This window comes from Perissodus microlepis, chromosome 20 (assembly GCF_051167445.1).
Source record: "Perissodus microlepis isolate ML-2025 ecotype Zambia chromosome 20, ASM5116744v1, whole genome shotgun sequence".
In the NCBI taxonomy this organism is placed as follows: Eukaryota; Metazoa; Chordata; class Actinopteri; order Cichliformes; family Cichlidae; genus Perissodus; species Perissodus microlepis.
In genome coordinates, this window is record NC_140480.1 from 10,285,810 (window position 1) to 10,306,424 (window position 20,615).

The 20,615-nt window shown below is 39.4% G+C and overlaps 2 protein-coding genes across 3 annotated transcripts; both read right to left on the bottom strand.

Moving 5' to 3' along the window:
* Positions 1–28: 28 nt before the first annotated feature.
* Positions 29–9,713, bottom strand: LOC146364130 (putative pleckstrin homology domain-containing family N member 1). The gene is made up of 11 exons (XM_084917281.1): positions 9,265–9,713; positions 7,065–7,170; positions 6,303–6,449; positions 5,898–5,984; positions 4,782–4,869; positions 4,554–4,690; positions 4,310–4,456; positions 2,374–2,460; positions 1,867–1,942; positions 1,679–1,755; positions 29–445 (listed from the first exon to the last, which is right to left on the bottom strand). The coding sequence occupies exons 1-11, from the start codon at positions 9,357–9,359 to the stop codon at positions 314–316; spliced, it is 1,179 nt and encodes a 392-aa protein (XP_084773407.1). The 5' UTR covers positions 9,360–9,713; the 3' UTR covers positions 29–313.
* A 512-nt stretch (positions 9,714–10,225) lies between these two features.
* Positions 10,226–20,284, bottom strand: ttll10 (tubulin tyrosine ligase-like family, member 10). 2 transcript variants are annotated; one of them, XM_084917280.1, is made up of 11 exons: positions 17,348–17,672; positions 17,005–17,128; positions 16,692–16,810; positions 16,419–16,539; positions 14,597–14,682; positions 13,305–13,491; positions 12,743–12,914; positions 11,889–12,116; positions 11,354–11,470; positions 11,185–11,278; positions 10,226–10,954 (listed from the first exon to the last, which is right to left on the bottom strand). In XM_084917280.1, the coding sequence occupies exons 1-11, from the start codon at positions 17,589–17,591 to the stop codon at positions 10,539–10,541; spliced, it is 1,908 nt and encodes a 635-aa protein (XP_084773406.1). In that variant the 5' UTR covers positions 17,592–17,672; the 3' UTR covers positions 10,226–10,538. The 2 variants fall into 2 exon arrangements, with proteins under 2 accessions (XP_084773406.1, XP_084773405.1); XM_084917279.1 differs by having other exon boundaries at positions 10,240–10,954; positions 11,889–12,029; positions 17,348–20,284.
* Between the last annotated feature and the right edge of the window lie 331 nt (positions 20,285–20,615).

The window sequence follows — 20,615 nt, forward strand, 5'->3', positions numbered from 1 at the left end:
CAGTTTATTCACCCCTAAGTTTAAGCTATTTTTGAGACTCTACAGTTTCTACATCTAACATTTCTTCAGCTCTGATCTGCTCTTAAACTGGGTCAAGGACTAGTTTACGCTCTAACATGAATACCGGCTTTAAGTGCTGTGTTCTGTCTGTTCACAGTGACAAAATCAACCAAATATATCAAAGATTAGAACGAGAAGTATTCACTGCTCTGCCTCCATGTTGTGGCACATACCAGACATATGTACAAATTATCTACATGTTTCAAATTTATGATTACAGTGACGTTTGAGGCTCTTCCTCCCGTCTGAGGAATCAGCCGCGTCCATTGATGTGATATGGGTCGGCTGCTAGCATTGGTTCCTGGGACTCCTTCCTGTTCCTCTGCAGCTTTGGCATTATCGGAGGTGGCGGTTGACTCACAGTAACATAGTTGCTTCTGTCTGGCTGCAAATTAAAAAGAAAATCTTGTTTACGCAAATATGCCGCACGGTTAAAGCACCAGACGTCATGTTCTGCATGACAAGCAGTTTTTCTTGAATCTAGAAAAACAACAGACTTTAAAAAGCCTATGCTTAAGGAGTGTCCAAATAAACATTTTTTATATCTTCTGCTTTCAGAGTTGCTGAATATAGCTGCATAAATGTGCTTTTAATCTCAAACAAGTTCATACAAGTTGATTTTCATACCAAACTAAAACAAGTGACTACCACACATAAGCCTAAACTATGCAGAAATGTGATCGGTCAGTGGTATTCATAGAAAGTTTTCTTCTAGAAAGTATTTTATTATGCAGCTACTTTACAACTGCTAAGGAAACGTAGCCTTTAATGCCACAATTTTCTTGAATGTTTATGTGCTCGTGCTCTTGGCAAACCATTTAGGCCAAAAAAACTCTTTGTTGGTCACTTCATTAGATATACATGTTCGACTGCTTGTTAACACACATATCTAATCAGCAAATCACCTTTAGGCATGTGGACATGTTCAAGATGACTTGCAAACTAAGCATCAGAATGGGGAATAAAGGTGATTTAAACTGGATTTTCCATTATAACCATCTCTAGGGATTATAGAGAATGATCCTAGAAGGAGAAAATGTCTTTGATGCCAAAGGCCAGGGCAGACTGCTTCAAGCATGGAAATAACCACTAGTTACAACCGATGTATGCAGAAGACCATCTCTGAAAGCAGCAGCAGAAGACCACAACAGGTGCCACTCATGTCGACTAAGAAAAGAAAAACGAGGCTACATTTCACAAAGTTGTGCCTTCTATTGTCCACAGTTGTGCAAATGTGTGATGCTATAATGTTAACATGGAACAAAATCTCTGACGAATGTTTCCATCACTCTGTTGAATTTATGCCATGAAGAACTAGCAAGGTGTACCCAATGAAGTGTCCGGTGAATGAGTATTGCTGGCTGATAAAGTGTTACATGGCTGTTTTTTAAATTAATTTACAGAAAAGTATTTTTAAAATTTCTTTATTTTTCACTCATTTAAATAAAAAGCACATAATAATGTTTAAAATTAAACCTACACAAACTGGCTGCAAATGATCACCTTCCCTGTGACTCCCTCATCTCGCCTGACCTGTTTAGCCTCTTTCACTGTTACAGCCCATACATTATTCTTTAATGGTTCATTAAACATGTATAATCATACAATCATGTCTAACCTGTTGTAACTGAAAAATCCAGTTCTGATAATCCTCCATGCAGGTACAAGAGACCTGCAGCGGCTCCACCAGTTCACCTAAATCCAAACAAAAACAGTGATTATATGAAATGAATCACATATTTATTTTTGCCCTTCCAACGCTGCATTTAACTAAAAATACAAAGATACCATGTGTGTAGAGTGTACCTATCAGTTCAAACTCCAGCCGTCCAGGCAAGGCTGACCTCTCAACTGCTTTGACACTTTGTCGGGGCAACCTGCCCTGTTAGAGATGACAGAAAAGACAAGTTGTTTTCTAGATGCTGCTTTAAAGGTTTTAACAACAGGTGAGCTGGGCTTCTGACAGATAACCATATAAACAACATCTCCTCTCACATCATACACAGTCGAAATTCTAAAAGCCCAGCCAGAAACTAAACATGTAGAGCAGTCTGAAGCCTGAGCATCCACTTCTCTAACAGTGTATATATAAATACGAGCAAAAATTAAAAAAGAATAGTTAGTTCATCATTTTGGAAATAATTTTCTACTACAAAGATACTGAATGATGAAGGCAGAAAGTTTGAACTACCATGTTACCTACCAAAATAACAAGGAACATGTCATAATTACTGGGACACTGGGAAGTTTTGCTGTCACAGCAGCAGAAAAGGTGTTATTATGGATTTTTCCCATAGAGTAATTTTGCAGTACCTCATATCTTATAGTCAGGCGCTTGTTGTCAACAGATAGAAGCACGATGTCTTGAGGGAAGAGAACCATCAGTCTTTCTTGGAGACCCTAAAAGAACAAAGCCAGCATGCCTTGGTTACTGTATGTGAGCATACTCACATTTCCTGTTATACCGTGTTATATTTCCAATTTAAAGGACGATCACATTAATTTTTTCTAGGATTTTTATCCGCTTTTGTCGTCTTTTGAAAATACTTTTTGTGCATTGAGCAGCTTTATGGAAATTCTTGCCCATGTTCATTTTAGATATTCTGAACAAAGAACAACACTAATCTGAATCTCACTTCTGCCCCATGACAGGGACAGAGAAGTGACTTGTTGAAGATACCCTGAACTTCTCTGTCACTAAGTGCAGCTGTTTTTGCTGCTGTAAGCCTCTGTGATCTGGGGTTAGCCTCTGTTATCTCTGTCTCTGTTACCCGCTGTTTATGCTGCTGATAGCCACTGTTAGTGGCTGTTAGTCTCTGTTATCTGGGACTAATCTATGTTAGTTGCTGTTAGCTGATGTCAGTCTCTGCTACCTACTGTTTAGCTTCTGTTAGCCACAGTTAGCAGCTGTTAGCTGGCTTTTGAGATACTTTTTTGAAGTAGATCTAACTTGGACACTTGTGAATAAACTCTCATATGATGTGAATGAGAATGTATATCAACCTGTTTATCTGAAAAAAAATGTTTTTTTCCCCTTTTTGTTTGTTTTTAGAACACTCCACCCTAACATTAGCTGACATAATGTTAGCTTATAACCAGCTGTTGTTGTTGTTGTTTAGCCGGCCTGTTGGCAGCTGTCTGGAGGGCAGGGTCACATGTCTAATCTGCTGGAAATAAATAATTGAGAAAATATCATGAATAAATAAGCATATTTAAGTTTTTGTGTGTTAAAACACCCATATTTTGGTTCAAGAGATGATGCTCGATTTGATGATGTAGAGAATGACGTTTTATCCAGACGCCGGTCACATTCTTTATGATAAAACACAGCTATGATCTGTCATATGGTGAGTCTGCATTCGTATGCCTACGAGTTTTAACATGTCCTACGCAGGTGGCTGGTCTCTAGTCATATATAAAACACAGTTATGCGGAATAGCGATGTCTATCTCAACAACTGTATTCAAGATGGTGGGAGGACTGTATTTTTAATTGGATGAATTCTAAGTTTATGAGATTGCATTAAGTTGTTGGAAGATCTAATTACACACGTATCAATGTATATTTATGAGAACTCATAGCTGAAAAGAGTGAAAACTGCTACATGGTGATAGAGAACAAGGTTGCACATCCTTTTTTTAGGAGCTGAGGGGGAAATATGTGCTCTTGTCAATTACGGTTCAACTTGCATCATGTGATAAATGTAGAAGGAAAGAGTACTGAAAATAGGGCTCTTTACACTTTTCTGAGGCCTTTAAGAAGTCAGAAGCAAATGTCTTTCCATGCTGAAAGACAGCATGTATACATCATGTTCATTGCATTCATACAGTATGCAATGAACATGATTCTAACAAGACTTTCCAGTTGTGGTTTGTCATAAGTTAGTTGCACAACGTTAATGTCATAGTTACCCAATCCTTTTTTTACCATGAATGAGAACTCAGAGCAGTCTTATTATTAATTTGCAAGCAATTTTTTCCCTATGTTGTTGTTCCCTATGATGGCTTCATCATTTCCCCAAAGACTATTTTATAATTCTAATAAAACAAGCTAATTTTTATTAGGATTTAAAAAAGAAGTCAAGTTTCTATTTAATGATCTAAATGGAAATTGCCCTACTGTCTAATTTTGGTGATTTTTGTGCCTGCCAAACAGTTGATCATCTTCAGTTTAATATGTCAACACACAAAAAATGTTTTAAAAATATGTTACAGAAAACTTTCAGAGGACGTTGAAGAGTATTTACTACCTGTCTCTGTGTGTTGATGATGTGGACAATAGATACGTAGCTCGGCGGACCCATGTGCTGTATGGGCGAGCCCTCCCATTGCCATATTGGAGCTTGTAGTAAGTATTTTTTCAGTTCTTCTCTTTTCCAGTTCTCATCACACGGTAACTAGAAGAGAAAGATGTGCACAGTGTATTTTACTGACATGTAACTACAATACTTTGGTACAGTTGTAACCAGATGCAGTGCAACAGTTAGACAGTACTAGATAGGAGAGAGCGCAGTGGGAGGGACTCATGGGTTGGATCATGGCCTTGTATCTCCTGTCTTCTGCGTGCTGCATCCATTTCTGTAGGTCTGCCGCACTGGCACATGTGAACACCTTGGAGTCCATCACTGGACCTGGATAGAAGAGGGAACAGCATAAATCATGCTTAGTTTTTCACACTGCTTTGCACGTCTTAGTGGAACTCTGTAATTTCCACTGACTCACTGCTGATTTCAAACATGTGTGGCGAATGTGATGCGTCCAAGTCCAGAGAGACAACTTGGAAGGAAAGTCCAGAAAGGGGAAGAATGCCCTGCAAGATAAACGAAGACAAACTTAAAGAAATTAATAACACCGGCGATTAGATTCCTATATTAAGATTGCAGTGCAGAAATTGCCTGACAACAAAACCCAACATTTACGAATTTAGGACACTGATTCCTAAAAGTTCCTGCAGATTTATTGTGTTTCTACACTTTCAAAACATAATTCTCATGTTCACCCTAGAAAGTTTGGAGATTTTCATCAAAAAAAAAGTGAAAGGTGTTTGGGAAGGTGGCAGGCACAGTAGATCTGAATAGCTGCATTATAGAAGTTTGACAGTATATTTGGTGTTTGACCCATAGCTGGAAATAAAAACTTAAATCATTCTATTTTCACCTTTTGCAACTTGGAAGTAAAATTCTAACCTGTTTGAATGCAGCTTGATGCAGGGTATTATGACTAGGGTCTAAAGTTACAGTATACAGTTTTCTGATCACAAGAGACAATTTAATAAGTTAATGAATTAATTTTTCATTATTAATAAAGCCAATGTGTGAAAAAAGGCATGTGCATGTACAACACAAGGATCTAAAGAGCCTTCCATTAGGTGACCTCAGTAGTCTGGGAGGGGTAAGGTTTCACAGTGGCTTCAGCAGTGGTAATGTCCCATGCCTTTTTCCACACCTTGGTTCATGTGATGACGTAAAAGGCTCATAAGGAACAACCCCCACTAGAATTTAAATACACATACATGTAGTGTATGATCACACTTTTAAGCTGATATCATGTTTAAAACGTTTGTTGTTTATGTCGACCAGTTTGGCTTGGGGTCCTCATAGAATGAGTTAAAAATGCTCTGTTGTAGCTGTTTTCTGCAGGGCACAAATGACAGCCCGTGATTTAATTTCCAACACCCCGCAGCTTTATTATTAACACCCACTTTTAGTTTTATGTTACACTACACTAATCCAATAAAGGTTTTCACTTCTGTGAAAGAATATGTTTACTTCAGTTTTCCAGTGATTGTTTGCTAACATAGCATTTCTAACCACACGTCTTAAAAAGTATAAAGAATACCTCATAAACAAAGTCTTGCCGAGAGTGGTCCAGAGAAAGGATGAGTAGGTGGAAAGAGAACAAAACCAGGAAGTGTTCTCGGGTTTCCTGCAGAGGCACAATTCACAGGATTTAATCATTTTCACTGCTTTTTTAAAAGGGCCACATAAACACATGTGTGGGTCTGCTCCTAAAAGTTAAAATGACTTTACAGGATAGGGCCAAACGATGGGTATGGATCCCTGCTAAGTGACTTGTTTATGATATTTAACTAATTTATAACTAATTAAACTAATTTAAATGTGATTTTTCTTATTGCAGCAATTAATTTTTTATTTTATTTTGTTGCTCATTTTAGTTTAGTCTAAATCCAAGGACTGTCTCACACATTAAATTTCTCACTCCTTTTGTGTGTTACCATATTACCTGTGTGTAGCTGATGTAGAGAGACACCAGTGAGGAGTGGATGATCTCTCCATACATGTGGGCAGCTTGGCCCTCCCAGCCCCTGATTGGCTGTTGGGAGTATATCCTTTGGTGGAGCTCATCTCTGCTCTTTCCCCAGAGCACCACCTAGAGACACAAAAATATATCACCTCATGTCTGTGGCTCATTTCATGTGTCTTATTTTTGTCTGTCTTTGACAGCAGTGTTAAAAGCTGCAAGATTTTCTCTTAAATAGAGAGAATTTTAAAAAAAAAAGTTTTTTCTAGTGGGTGGCCATTTCCCCCTTCCCACTGTCTCGTATCACTGTATTTATTTATAGTCAGTATTAACACATGGGCACATGTTCCACAGAGTCATGCATTACCCAGCAAACCTGAATGTATTTCACCATTGCAAGGCTTGAATCACTGTCTTTAGGCAAACTTTGTGTCTGTCTTTAGGGAACAAATACAGAGGTAAAGTGTAAGAGTTGAATCAAGTCTGAGAACAAAGCTGTGTCTAGCAATGTTTCCTCTCTTGTATATTTCCTGTAAAGTTTGAATCACACCAAAGGGGAATGCAAAATATGTCACCGTTGCATTGGAAATTCCTACAGCGCACGAGGTCTCGTCTCACCCCGGCTGAGCACTACAAGTGTTAATTCAGACTCAACCACACAGCATGCTCTGACCTTGAAAAGTGCATGATCAAAGTGTCAAGATGTTTATTTGTCAAGTACACAGCACACACACACATAGCAACCTCTTGTTCCAGGTGTGGTATTGAAGGTCTGCGTGGTGGCTGGGGCTGCTCGTCTCTGCTGTTCCTCACAGACAGCTGAAGTCTGGTTTCTCCCAGGCTCCACACACTGAAAACAAACACGCACTCTTGCTCAATGAAGGTACAAACACTTTAATGCATTAGTCATAACTGTACTGACAATTAGCATACATGCCAAAATGGTCGATTTTTGAGTATAGTCATGCAGAGCTGAAAGGAAGTAGATATGATTTCATATTATTGTTTGAGAAGTAAGTTAAATTTTGACTTTGGACCATTCAAATTTTAAAATAATTCTAATTTATCTAATACTGGGCCATGAAACAATTGAACAATTTGTGCCTGTGATGGCCATAAGAGGGTTATCCTCTCTCTTAGAGCAGGCTGACTACTTGTACTTGTAGGGAAATAATAATAGGTCCTTGTAATTGAAATATACAATAATTTTTAAGAACATTGTAAAATGGCTAAGCACAAGCATTGTCCACATTGCCAGAAATTTAAATCAATGTATAAATATATTTTTGATAGATTGATTGAGGGGGAGCATTAAGCTACAAGAGGTGTTTTCAGTATAGATATTTTTGTATGTTTTACATAATGTTGTTATATAATGTATTAAACCTACCCAGGAACTAGCTAACTATATGACTGAGCTATAAATGTGTGATAGGGTCAGAGTTCATAAGTGTTGGTTCCTCCTGCTCATTTTCGAGCACTAGAGGACTTTATTTTTCTTCATGTATATGCTCTATTTAGTTCTATTTTGTATATATGACCACATGCTTGAAAACCGTCAATCAATCAAAACTCATTTTCTGAGAAAGATATCAAATGACTGAGGCAGGTGGTATAACCATATATAACATATAACCACATATTGCTGACCTGGTATGGCCACAGTATAGACACCTTCTAAAGGCTGTTTCCGGCAGGATGACGTGCCATAACACAAAGTTTAAACAGGTTTCTTGAACACGACAACGACTTCACACATAGTTCAACTTCACATTTTATATTATGATTGTGTAATATAATTACTGAGTGCGTTCAAGAAGCCATGTAAATAAACCTGGAACTCTGAAACAACACAAAAACAATCATGGCTGGGGACATAAAGTCAAGTTTAAATATAAACTGACTTGAAGTTGTTATTACTGTTAGATATTTACTGATCTAACTCATCTGGTGATTAAACGTTATAGATGTTTTTGTTATTATCATACTCTTATCATACTAGTGACGGCACTAGTTAAGCAGGTTCTCCTGAAATTGCATTATTTTCTTGTATATAAACAAGGTCAGCATCAGTATACTGAGCCAGTCAGTAGCTAGCAAGCGCACATTCTAAGACATCTTTGAAACACACACTTTTGTGTGTGTTATGAAATACAAACATAAGTGGCTTGCCTGATAAGCAGTTATAATTAAAGAGCTACACATGAGCAGAAGCTCCTGCGGTGATTAGCTTCTGCTAATCCCCCAGCCTTTGAATGAGAGGGGATTTGTCCCGCCCTTACTCTGTATTAAACCCCTCCATGCTTCAACCATTGTCTTATAGTAATCTGCTAATCACATCAGTGCAGCATCACTGAGCACCCAAGTTCATATTGAGTAAATAGGAGCTAATTAGCTCTCCTGTCTTGTGTCTCCATGAGGTGCTGATGGGCAGAAATCGAACGCATGTCATTGGTTGTTCTGCAGTTTTTGTTTTCTTTTTCTTGTTGGATTTAAATCCAGTTTTAAAGTTTAAAGTGCTCTGTGTGACAACACATCCTGTTACTGTAAAGCCAAGCATGTAGTGTGTGTAGTATATCCTGTACATGATAACACTGAATATGCTGCAGTGCTGAAAAGGATTATACTTGCGTTTTACATTATCACCTTAAAAATGTCAAGAATGAAATGCCACAGAAAACCGCATGTGTTGAAAGAGAAGCAGCTCTCTTTTCACTTTACAGCCTGCCACCGCTTCCTCCAAAACACAGAAAAACCACATTTAAAGTGACTTTAAAGATACACTCAAAAAAACACTGAGTGAAATTCACACGTTGCCGTTCTGTTAACTGTTATTTATATAGTTAACTTTTGTTGCAGGATCAAAATACAGTGAAATAAAATTGTGTGTTTTATTTTTGAACAGCTCCTAGCTTCAAACACCAATCTTGCATTTGTGTCTTACCCTAAATTGTCTCCAGAGAGTTCCAGGAGCTCAATCTCATCAGGGCCCACCTCGTCCACTCCAGTATGCCTCTGGGTCACACTGCAGCATCCCATGACGGAGAAGGAGTCTGTCCCTCTTTACCTCGTCTCAGCTTCTGTTCCACACACTGAGCACCATCTGTCTAGACAATCATCCAAACAGTTTGTGCGTGCCTCATTAAAACCAAAGAGATAGCAAAAAAATGGGGGGGGGTTTAGAAGAGGATATTGTGCACAGGAGCAGGGGATGAGGAGGCGGGGTGCTGCTAAGCTCTAGTTCCCCCTTTTTGCCAGCATTCAGTGTGTATTTCCACAGAGCCCCGAAAACAAAAAGCTTTTGAAGAGGAATTGAAGACAAAAGTAGCAGGTTTTTGTTGAATCGCAGCGTAGTAGTTGTTCCTTCCTTCCTGTCAGTTGGCCGTCGGCAGATGACTGAGCAGCTTCCTATTTTACACTCTGAACTTACGCTGGGAACCTGCTGATGTATCAGCATGATAAATAAAAACTGTTTTGTCACAAAAAGACGAGCCGACCAGATGAAGGTCAAAAATTATCATACCTCCTGAAGTTGATAAGACAAGCTCCCTCCTTGTTGTGAAACGTGTGGATGAAGCAGTTATCTTATTGGGAAAGATGGGGCCATGCCTGTCTAGTTTACATGCGCTGAACTTGACTCTGAGTAGCCAAGAGAGATAATTATGAGTTATGACACAGAGAGGTAAAGGGCTGCAGTCAAAACAAGCTACAACAACTGTAGAGTGGAGCCTTGCGTTGATCTTCCTGGTTAAAGTTGCAGTAAGGTGGTGGGAGGGTTTGCACACAATCACGTCTGAGTGACTTTCCACAGATCAGAAGCTGCTCTGCTGATGCAACTTCATGTCAGATGACTCACTGATGCATTTTCTACCAGACCCTTTGATTTGAGAATGAATGTTGTATGCCTGCACTAACAAAGAAAAATGACTTTGACATGGGTTCTCTTCGCCACACCTTCCTTACCAAACAGGACAAAAAAAGAAGCCAGAAGATATTGTTGATGATGAATACATTCTTTATTGACGCATTTTCCAGAGTATTTCTCTTAAAATCTTTAAAAAGCACCAAAGGCTTTTTATACCACAGCTGTCTGCATACTGTCACAGTTCCTCTTTTCTTTTCTACACTAAACTCTTCGTATCCTAAATTGTTCCACATGTTCAATACTGTATGTAAGGTACGGTGTTCCAGGAGAACCACAGACAGGTAGAGCTTCACTCACTCAGAGCTAGTGATGAAGGGGATGTGATGGTCATTTCCAGCCTTTAAATGATGATTCAAAGTACTTTTGCTTAGCTTGAGTTTAGCTGTATAATGTGAATGCCCTGACTCATGATGATTTTGTGAAGTGCTGGTGGGACGGTGGCCACTCTTTGACCTACTCCTTCGTTTTGGAAGTGCTGAATCATTTGCAGAATTATCAGGGGATGCCGAGGGAACACTTTTTTCCTCTGTTCCACACATAAACCTTCTGGGTTCAGTTTTCTGTGCATCTTTGGTGTTTTTCTGCAATTCCATGCTAGACTTCTCTGTAGTGGAAAAAGCACTATAGAGAAGCACAAACTCACTCTGACTGACCAAAGGAAAAATTTTCTGCCTGCCACGAATCTTCCTGAAGATCTCCAGAGTCAAATCTAGAGAAGGGCATAAAACAACAGACAGACTTATAGATAGAAAAAACACTTTTGGGTGTTACAACACATCAGCCTGTTTAGCAAACGTGCAATAAAGGGAACTGTGACTAAGCCAGTTAAACACTAAACAAAATGTGAGAACATCTTTGGTGGAGTGGTATTAATACAAACATATGCTGAATTTGAGTTTGGGGCCTGCGAAACGTGCTGTTTGTTTTTCCAGAACTCACCTAGTGTCTCCACAACCACGCTGGGTATCACCTCCTTTAGCACCTCACAGTTCGTATGGAGAGCTGGATTGCAGTTCATCTCCAACAGCCACACCTATCAGGAATGCACACACTCAATGCACATGCTAAACACTGTTTGCATTCACATTACCAGAAATGTCCTACCCACTTTGAAGTCTTCATCGACCAAGAAGTCACAGCCGATTAAGTCAAAGAACCCCAGGCGGCAGTCTAACTTTGACTTGACTGCTAAGAAGCACTGGCTCATGATCTGCTGCATGCGCTTCTGAATATCAGGGAGAAAGAAAGTTGTTCATTAGGCATCAGAATGATTTTACGACTTTTGTATTAATGGCTGGTTTGTTTCACTTCAACTAATTAAAGTTCCTCACTACTGCATATAGCTCAAGTTTCATTTAAGTCAAAGAAATGTGTGTGTGTGTGTGTGTGTGTGTGTGTGTGTGTGTGTGTGTGTGTGTGTGTGTGTGTGTGTGTGTGTGTGTGTGTGTGTGTGTGACACAACGCCAAAAATGAACCGACCAATCTGCAGGGCACTGTAAAAAAAACAACCCATCACATGTAACATCTCATTTTAGTGATGAGATGATGCATTCAAACTTAACCACAATCTCAATTAGCTGCATGTGCCAGTAACCATCATTATAATTGTAATTGGTCCCTGAGAGCTACAACACTGCACTCACTGCAAAGGCGCCCAGCACCCAGTCCCTAGGCAGATCCTTTGCAGCCTGAAACCTGTCGTTGACGTAGGCGTTGAAGCTCTCCATGGACCACACAGTGTCTTCCTTCAGTTGGCTGTAAAGAGGGTTCTTCTTCTGCATGTACTGGAAACGAACAGCAGGGGGACCAGAGACACACGAAGATGTGAGCAGAGGCAGGTAGCAAGTTTGTGCCAAAACAAAAAGCTTGATCTGGAAATAATGAAGACATGTAGCGTAAAAAAGACAGACATGAGTGTCCCTCTACCAATAATTTTGACATCAGACTGTTTCCAGCTGAAACATGTTTAGCATCTTTAATATCTGATGTGCACTTAAAATTCACCACCGAAAGTAAAACCTAAACTAATGTGTGATTCAAGCTAAAATACAAAATAAAACAAGGTTAAAATCCTTTGCTAGTTTAATGGTTCAATTACAGTGACTTGTGTGTTTTGCTAAATGTAGACAATAAAGTGAATCTGAATTTGATCTGGTCTGTCTGAGGAAATGCTTGTAAATAACATTTCAAAGACATACCGCTCTAGTTAAAACAGTGATAAGGTAAAGTGTCATTTTGGTTTCTATTCCTATATACACATTTCTGCTATAGCCAGGACTCATTTCTTAGCATATACGGAAGATGGCACATTGTTTCAGGACACCAGTGTTTGTTACAAGCTCCACTGGAAGGACCTGCTTTCTAACTGCTTCCCCCATTCACCACATTTTTTAACAGCTGTCTGATTTCCAAGCAGATGATTGTAAAACCGTTTAGACTTTGATCTTCCAGTTAACCCTTCATATTCTCTCAGAGTCTATCTAGATTAGGGTTCTACCTGGTTGGTCAGGTGGGCAGAAAGGTTCTTGGAGGTGGGGTCATAGAGGTCACAAGTCAGTCGCACGTAACCATGACGGAAAAAGACCACATAAGGTGCAGTGCATGCGATGAGAAGGTAGGAGCGCACGTCAAACTTTTTCCCTTTCAGCAGCAGCGGGTTCTGGATGTAACTGAGGACAAATCGTAGGTCTGCATTCAATCGCACAAACACCTTCAAAGGCTGCGTTTGACAGCAAGAAGCTGAAGCTGACAATAAGAAATGAATGACAGATGGTTGACTAAACAACCTGTAGTGCAACAGAATTGTTTTTATGGTTCCTTATCATTGGCTACTGTTACTTCTGTTCATGTTATTTTAGAACAGCACTGCAAAATGACAACTGAATCAGAGACCTAAAACTAAAGGTTTTTTGAAGCCTGTTGATGCTTTTAAAACCATGTGCCAATCCTAAAAACCAGGAATAGCAGGCACTCAAGCCACAAAAATAGAATAATATGCCTGCTCCTCTGGGAACTGCAAGTGTGGGTGATATTAATCTTAACATCCTGTGTTCACCAACTGTTGAACGATGTAAGCCTGAGGCTGGCAGAAATGCATTTTCCTGTTGAACCGGCGGTCCTCCATGTGCTTCAGCTTCAGTCTGAAGGCAGCTATGTCCTCCTTGCTCTTCAAAAGGAAGATCCCTCTTCCCTGGTTCATACCCGTAGGCTTACAGATCCACATGCGGCTCTCACTGTTGCTCACACCTGGCGACAGTGACAAAATTAAATTAACGGGGTGTCACAGGAACTGAGCTTTCCACCTGACAGTTTCCTTTTCTGTATTGTTTCTAACCCTTCAAGGCTTAATCCTGTATTGAGGCATTTGTCATTTTCATCAGTAAAATCTGATTCTGTGAAAACGTGCTTTAGTTGCACTCAAGCACAGTTGTGGGAAAACTGGATTGCACCCAAGTGTGTTGTATTTACTTTTCACCTCTTTAGCAAATGTTTAAAGCTGAAATGTGAGTCGGAGTATTTCCTTTTTTTTCTATATGTTGTAGTGGAATATGTTCTCTAGTCCACTACATGTCATATCATTATGAAAATAAAGACGTAAAAAAGCTCAGAACATATTGTGAACTGCAGTCAATAAAAATTATGATGCAAAATTTCAATTTCTAGTTTTTTTTTTTAAAACAGTCAATACGCTGTTTTAAAAGTGATGCCAGCATCGACTGTCTTTAACTCTTACATGCACGTCTATTAGAGTTGGTTCTGTCCTTTTTTCTTCTTTTCCACAAATTCATCCATCACCAACAGATCTAAAGCAGCTGTCTGTATTCTTGTCCTGTTTACTTAGTGATAAACGTGTTTGTCAAAACCCGTCATTATGCTGGGTGCCTGTAATTACTACAGTGGGTGTTAAAAATCTATTTCATCCTCAATGCTTACCATGAAAAATGTCAACTTTAATATTAAATCTATTTTCTTTGGCATTCAGATCCTGCAGCACCTCTCTCCTTGTGTTTGTGTCTCAGCCCTGCCCTCTGCTGACTCATCTCTATGGCAACAGCATGTTCCCCTGGTGATTTTATCAGGGCCTTATGGGAGGTGAAGTGCATTATTTTCCAGCGTCCACAGCCTCTTGATTAAACACTCACCAAGGCGACTGTTGTCTTAACACTACGCAGGACAAACGATTCTCTTTCTTTTCAATGTTGGATGCGTGACCCAACATGCATTTCAAGTTTGATTGAGCTCATTTTAAACCTGCAAACTAAAGGATGTTCCAGTTCAACCAGTACTGTTATTGTTGCATCAAAATGCTAATGTGTAAAAGGTTGTTGTAGTTAGGTAAGATGTCAGTTACCCTCCTGTTGGGCAAAGAAAGCCTCTCTCTCTTCCCTCACATCCATGCGCAAAGTAGTGGGTATGAACTCTTCCATTTTCAGCCTCCTGTAAATTACAACAGAACAAAACGAACAAGGAAGCCCACATGGATGTCGGTGCCATGGATTGCGGGAAAACTGGCTTTGAGGCAAAAAAGAAAGTCAGGCCACAAACATACAAAATCTTTAGTGTACCACAGCAACATTCATATGTTCTGTTCATCCATCGTTTGCGGCATATGTTCAGATTTATTCCAAACCCCAGTCATACCATAATTTCAAATCATTAAGTCAAGCTTTACATATATGCAAATTGATTTTTCTGAAGAACTGAAGGAAGTTTGTAATAAAAAAATATGTAAAAACACACACATAGTCTAAAATATGGCATATTTCCTGCTATATACTGGTATAATAGTCCATTATTGCATATCTTCACTGGCACTGAAACATTTTCCAGCATTAGTATAAAATTCCACTTATATACTTTTAATTCTGTTTGTAGAAACTGAAGTACTCTAATCTTAATATTTGTAACTATAATTTCACATATTCACATTAAAAGCTGAACAGCTGGTTAAAATAACTCAGTGTTCATAGTTTGATCGACTGAGTGTCTTCTTCACTCACTATGTGTTTATATACCTCTGTATTTAATCTTTAGTTATTATTAACTCTTCCACAGTGTATCTTTTGTCCTGTCTTCCTCCCCTCACACCCAACCAGTCGCGGCAGATAGCCGCCCCTCCCTGAGCCTGGTTCAGCCGGAGGTTTCTTCACGTCAAAGAGAGTTTCCCCTACTATCGTTGAAGCGCTTGCTCATATGGGGTCATATGATTGTTGGGGTTTTCTCTGTATTATTATAGGGTCTTTACCCTACAATATAAAGTGTTTTGAGGTGACTGTTGCTGTAATTTGTTGCAATATAAATAAAATTGAATTGAATTGAACTTACAGAACTAAGCTTGATACAGAGACCTCTGCGATGCACACTGATAGCTCTACAGATGCAGTAAAATAAAAAAACAAAAAAATAAAAAATGTATTGCATGTTTAAGAAACTGTTAGCTTTGTCCTTCTTTAGTTCCAGTTTTGGAGGGCAATGGTTGGGAGACTTTTTTCCTTTTCATACATGTTTTCCTTTTTCTTTTTTTTTCTTTTTTTCCTGTAACCAAAGATAAAGTATCCATCTGTACATGACGTCATTTACCATAAAAATTAGGTTAGTATCAGAGTTTACATCTAACATCTAATACTTCCTGCTCTGACACAGACGTTTGCACAATAACTTTGCGTCGCATTCAGCATATCCCAATTATGAAAGTGAAGTACATTTTTAATGTTTGTGACTATAAGTGAAGCTTTTTTTAACTGCATGTTTCTATGAGCGTACAGGCGCTGTCTTTGGTTCTGTTTTTAAAACTATTGTATTTCCTTGCCGAGTATGACGTAAAAAAAAATCAGGTTGTAAAATCAAACTAATTTACTATTAATAATTAACCACAGATCCAGCATATAACTGCGATACAAAGCTTCTGTGATTCAATGGAGAGGCTGGATATCTGATGAGGTTACTTGGCGTGTTTATTAAATAGTTTCACAGGCTGATATGGTTTTAAATCATTATTTACAGAGTGGAGCTTCTATTGAGCCACAGTAATCGTACCGGATAGAAGCTGGGAGATTTGACACAGCTGCAAAATTTGGTAACAGAGATATACCTGACTGCTTTTAAGAGAAACAACCATTTTGGATACGAGAGAGAGACAAAGACAAAGAAAGGAAAATAAATGCCCAGCTCACCTAAGTGCTTGACCATGGCTGACTCTGCTGCTCACTCGCTCGTACTGTTGAAGACTGCTGAGGAGACCGATCTTCGTGGTGAGCACCTTGTTATTGGGAATCTGGTACATCAACTGCCTGCCTGGGAACAAAAAATGAGGATTTTGAAATATTAGTTAGTTAGCTTGTCAACTTTTAGTTCTGTCCCTTAAGCTAAGCAACAAAGATTGCATATTTTTTTGCAGGGGCTCGTCGTAAACCAGCTCCAGGTGATATCCTCTGCATTCCCACTACCTTCTCTGAAGTTGGAGTACTGGGCTGGTGATTTAGTCTCGCACCACTTGAGATTGAAATCCTCCCTGTCCTTGTTGTAAATCCTCTTCCATCCTCTGCTCTCACAGTAATTGCTCACTCTGAAGGAAAAGTCCCAGAGGAAATCACTTAGACTTTAATCACACCACAAACAAGAAGTAAGGGGTCACATTAGAAAAGCTTTAGACTGACAAAAGGCCCCAAATAAAATACATACCATGCTATTTTTTATTCAAGCATCACACCATACATTTCTCGACATCAGTTACTTTGAAATTAAATAATTCATACTAACATTTTAGCTCCGTTGGTTCCTCCAAAAAAGTAAAAAGGCCCAGGCCCCCTCGGCTCCTCTATCTGCCTGCCTGACAAGTCCTTTAACTTGGACCTCTGGACGGGTTGTGCCATTATACATGGACCTGATACACAAACACAACACATTACCGATTCATTTCTTTACAACAGAAAGGTAGAAGAAATTAATTCTATTCTATTCTGGGGAATATTTAAGTTGTTTGACTTATAGTCTTTTTATTGTATTAGATTAAAATGTGCAGACTTGCATTTTTGTGTGCTAAAATAAAAATCACCCTATGGACAGAATTTAAAATAAGGCGCCCTCTTTACTCCACACACACCTCCACTTTGGCTCTCCTGGTTGACAGACGATTTGGAAGATGTCTGTCTCTCTTTCCAAGTCTGTGTCTGTGGTGGCAGTGTCTGTCCTCTTCCTGGTCCCTCCTTCCTCAGACTTCCTGCAGGCCGGCTGCTTCCACAGGGAACTTCTGTTTCCTCCTTTTCTTGGCCTCGCTTCTTCTCCAGTCTGGTCTCTGCTGCATCCTGGCCATAACTGCAGGGATCCACTGAGCACTTTGATGACATCTCTTTGCTCTGGCGAAGGTCGCTGGGGTAATTTATTATTGATCCATAATTAGAAAGTGGGAGGAGCTCTTTTGATTCACAGTGATCCTATTGGCATAAAGAGTGGAACAAGAGGAAAAGTACTACTGTAGAGTACGCTTCATTCATAGTATTTTCCCTGTTTGGTATGTGCATATTTTTTACTATTATATTATTTGAGCGTCACACTGTTCATACTTCAAACAGGTTCATTATGGCAGAGAATAACTCTTAATAAATACTCTTCCTGAAGTGCATTTTAATTACGCATCAGCCCAAACTGCCAATTTAACTTCAACTTGTCAGTGTTGCTCTTTTAAAGTGATCTCCCTCCAAAAGCTTACAATATGATGACATGTGAAGTTTAATATGCCTAATTATGTTATGCTGAAATTTCAGCACCATGTCACTGGTCTTCTAGAAAATGGTGAATAAAGAAAAAAAATGAAGTAAGCGTACGTAGGTGGCCTGCTTCCTGTACCAACAGCATGTAATCAGGCTGGTATGCTGATCTAGTATGCAAATAGTAGCAGTGGAAATGTGATACATAGTTGTATGGCTTTACCGTTTGCTGTGGTTTAATAAGAAATTAGCTCTGTTAGTCCTTTTACTGTTGTTTCGTGTGAGTAACATAAATGTACGTAGGTATTTATGTTGGAAAGCAGGAGCAGAACTACTACAGCTATTCAAAAGTAAAACGGTTTACCTGCAACTACAGCTTCACACACACAGACATCAGGGCTCCCTGAAAAACTTGTCAGCTTACTCTTCTTCTGCCAAGTGCACTCAACCTTATAGTCCAACTGCAGGGCCATGACAAACAGTTAAACCCACAGACTGAAGGACAGACTCGACAGGGGCGCAATCACATGGTCTGTCTGCAGTTTAGTCTAAAGTTAGCCACAGTATCGCACAATGAAAGCAAGAAAACCAACTAGTAATGTAAACAATCACCAGTTACTCGGGTAATGGGACCCTTGGCAACAGTTGCTACTTGTAGATTGAATCTTACAACACAAACTAACAAGTCAAGATTGTGTATCCCACACCAACCGGACCTCTAAGTTTAGCTTCATTCATTATTTATTGCCCGTAAGCCTCTTTTGTGTGGACCCTATGGTAACATGAGAGCAATGTGTCAATCAAAATGGATTTGCCAGTTTTCCAGGGTGGCCTGGTAGGTAAAATAGTGTTCTCAACTGACTCAGTGTCATTAACATCTAAAAGAAATCATTTCAGGGGACTTGTTTGCTTTAGATACACTGGTCTCCATCTTTTACATTGGGTTGTCTGTAGGACAGGAGGTACAGGTCATCTGCTAATCTGAAGGCTGGTGGCTTGAGCTCTGGCTACTCCAGTCTGGCCAAAGTGTAACTTGGGTCAAATTTGCATGTGTGAATAGTAGATAGCAACCGTTAAGATGTAGAAGAATAAAGTGCTTATATCAATGGGTGAATAAGTACTAAGTAAGTGCTATACAAGACATCGTCCTACCTGTGGGCTACCCTATATCTTTAGGTCCAGTTTACACAATTTAAGTTAGAAATCTAAGTAATAAAAATAAACCCAAGTATCCCATTAAACTAAGACATAATTTCATGTGAACATTAATTTATTGTAAAACTACTTCATCCAAGGCGAATCGTTCTTGATACTTCCAGACATCATCATTAATCATAAAGTCTAGCGCCAAATCCAGCAGCAGGTATGCAGTTGAGCAACATAGCATTAGTCTGCTCGCATGGCAAATCCACTAATCACCTTCTGTCTCAGTGATTTGACTCTGGGGGAAACACCCAGGCCCAGCTATGGCTGGCAATTATGCATAATCTTCTCTCTTCCTCCAAACAGCCTGATAATTGACAGGGGTGGGTACCTTTTAGACCCAGCACACATGCAACCATATAATTACACATACAGAGGGGCAACCACGAGCAACATAAGCACACTGTGAGCAGACATATGGACCAAAGTATTGTGCTTTTTAGAGCATACATCAAGTTTGGTTTGACTTACCATCTGTAACCTGATAAAAGGACAACCAAACTGTGAGTCAGCGTGATTTTGGCTCTATTGATCTGGTTTGTTTTTTTGCATCACAATTATCCTCTGTGATAAATCTAATGTAAAAGAAGGAAGTTGCCAGTCTGATCAGTTGAGTTATTTATACACATATGGCTGTAAAAGTGTAAATGCCCAAGTGCAAAATACCAGCTATAAGAGGGAGCTGCTTGGCAATAAAACTAGTCCAGCCACAACACCCCAGTTGTTACAAGGAGGCCTCCCATATTCTTGTTTAACAGAGCTTTGTGTGGAGCCAGTGTGAGCCACACCTTGATAAAGAGCCGCCATCTGATAGACACACTGTGCAAAGTGCTGCGTAGGTGGACAAAGAGAACAGGCTTGTTTTACAACCTCATGGTTCACCATCTGCTAAGAGACTGTGTACATTTGTGTGTATGTGTGTGTGTCTGTGTGTGTGTGTGCTCATATATGACTTTTAGTGAATAAACTTGTGTAATTAATGTCACCATCCCTTTTTTTTAATCCTGTCTTTCATTATTTATACCTGAATTCATATCTTTCCTTTGACCTCCATTTGTTAGTAAAGGGTGTGGGAAATATGACACTTTTTACTTTTCCTTTCTTTTTCTTTCCATTAAGGTAGTTTAACTTTCTGTGGGTGGTGCTCCGCTGATACTCATACTCCTGGGCCTTATTGTAAGAAAAAAAAAACACACATCAGATAGAATATGCCAGAAAGACAGCGGGTTAGTGAATTTAAAATACAGGAATATATCGTTAGGTGTGTGTGACTCTTAGTGACTGTCCTATCTTGGGGCAGTGACAACTTAAGTTTTGTGTTTCTTTGAAGGCTCACCTATTCCCATGTCATCTCAACTGACTCAAACCAGGAAGTGCGCCGCAATTACAGGGATGCACCCTGCAGCAATGGTGTCCCCACACAACCCATTATTTAGAGGGATTCTCCTTGTCAAGGTGTTA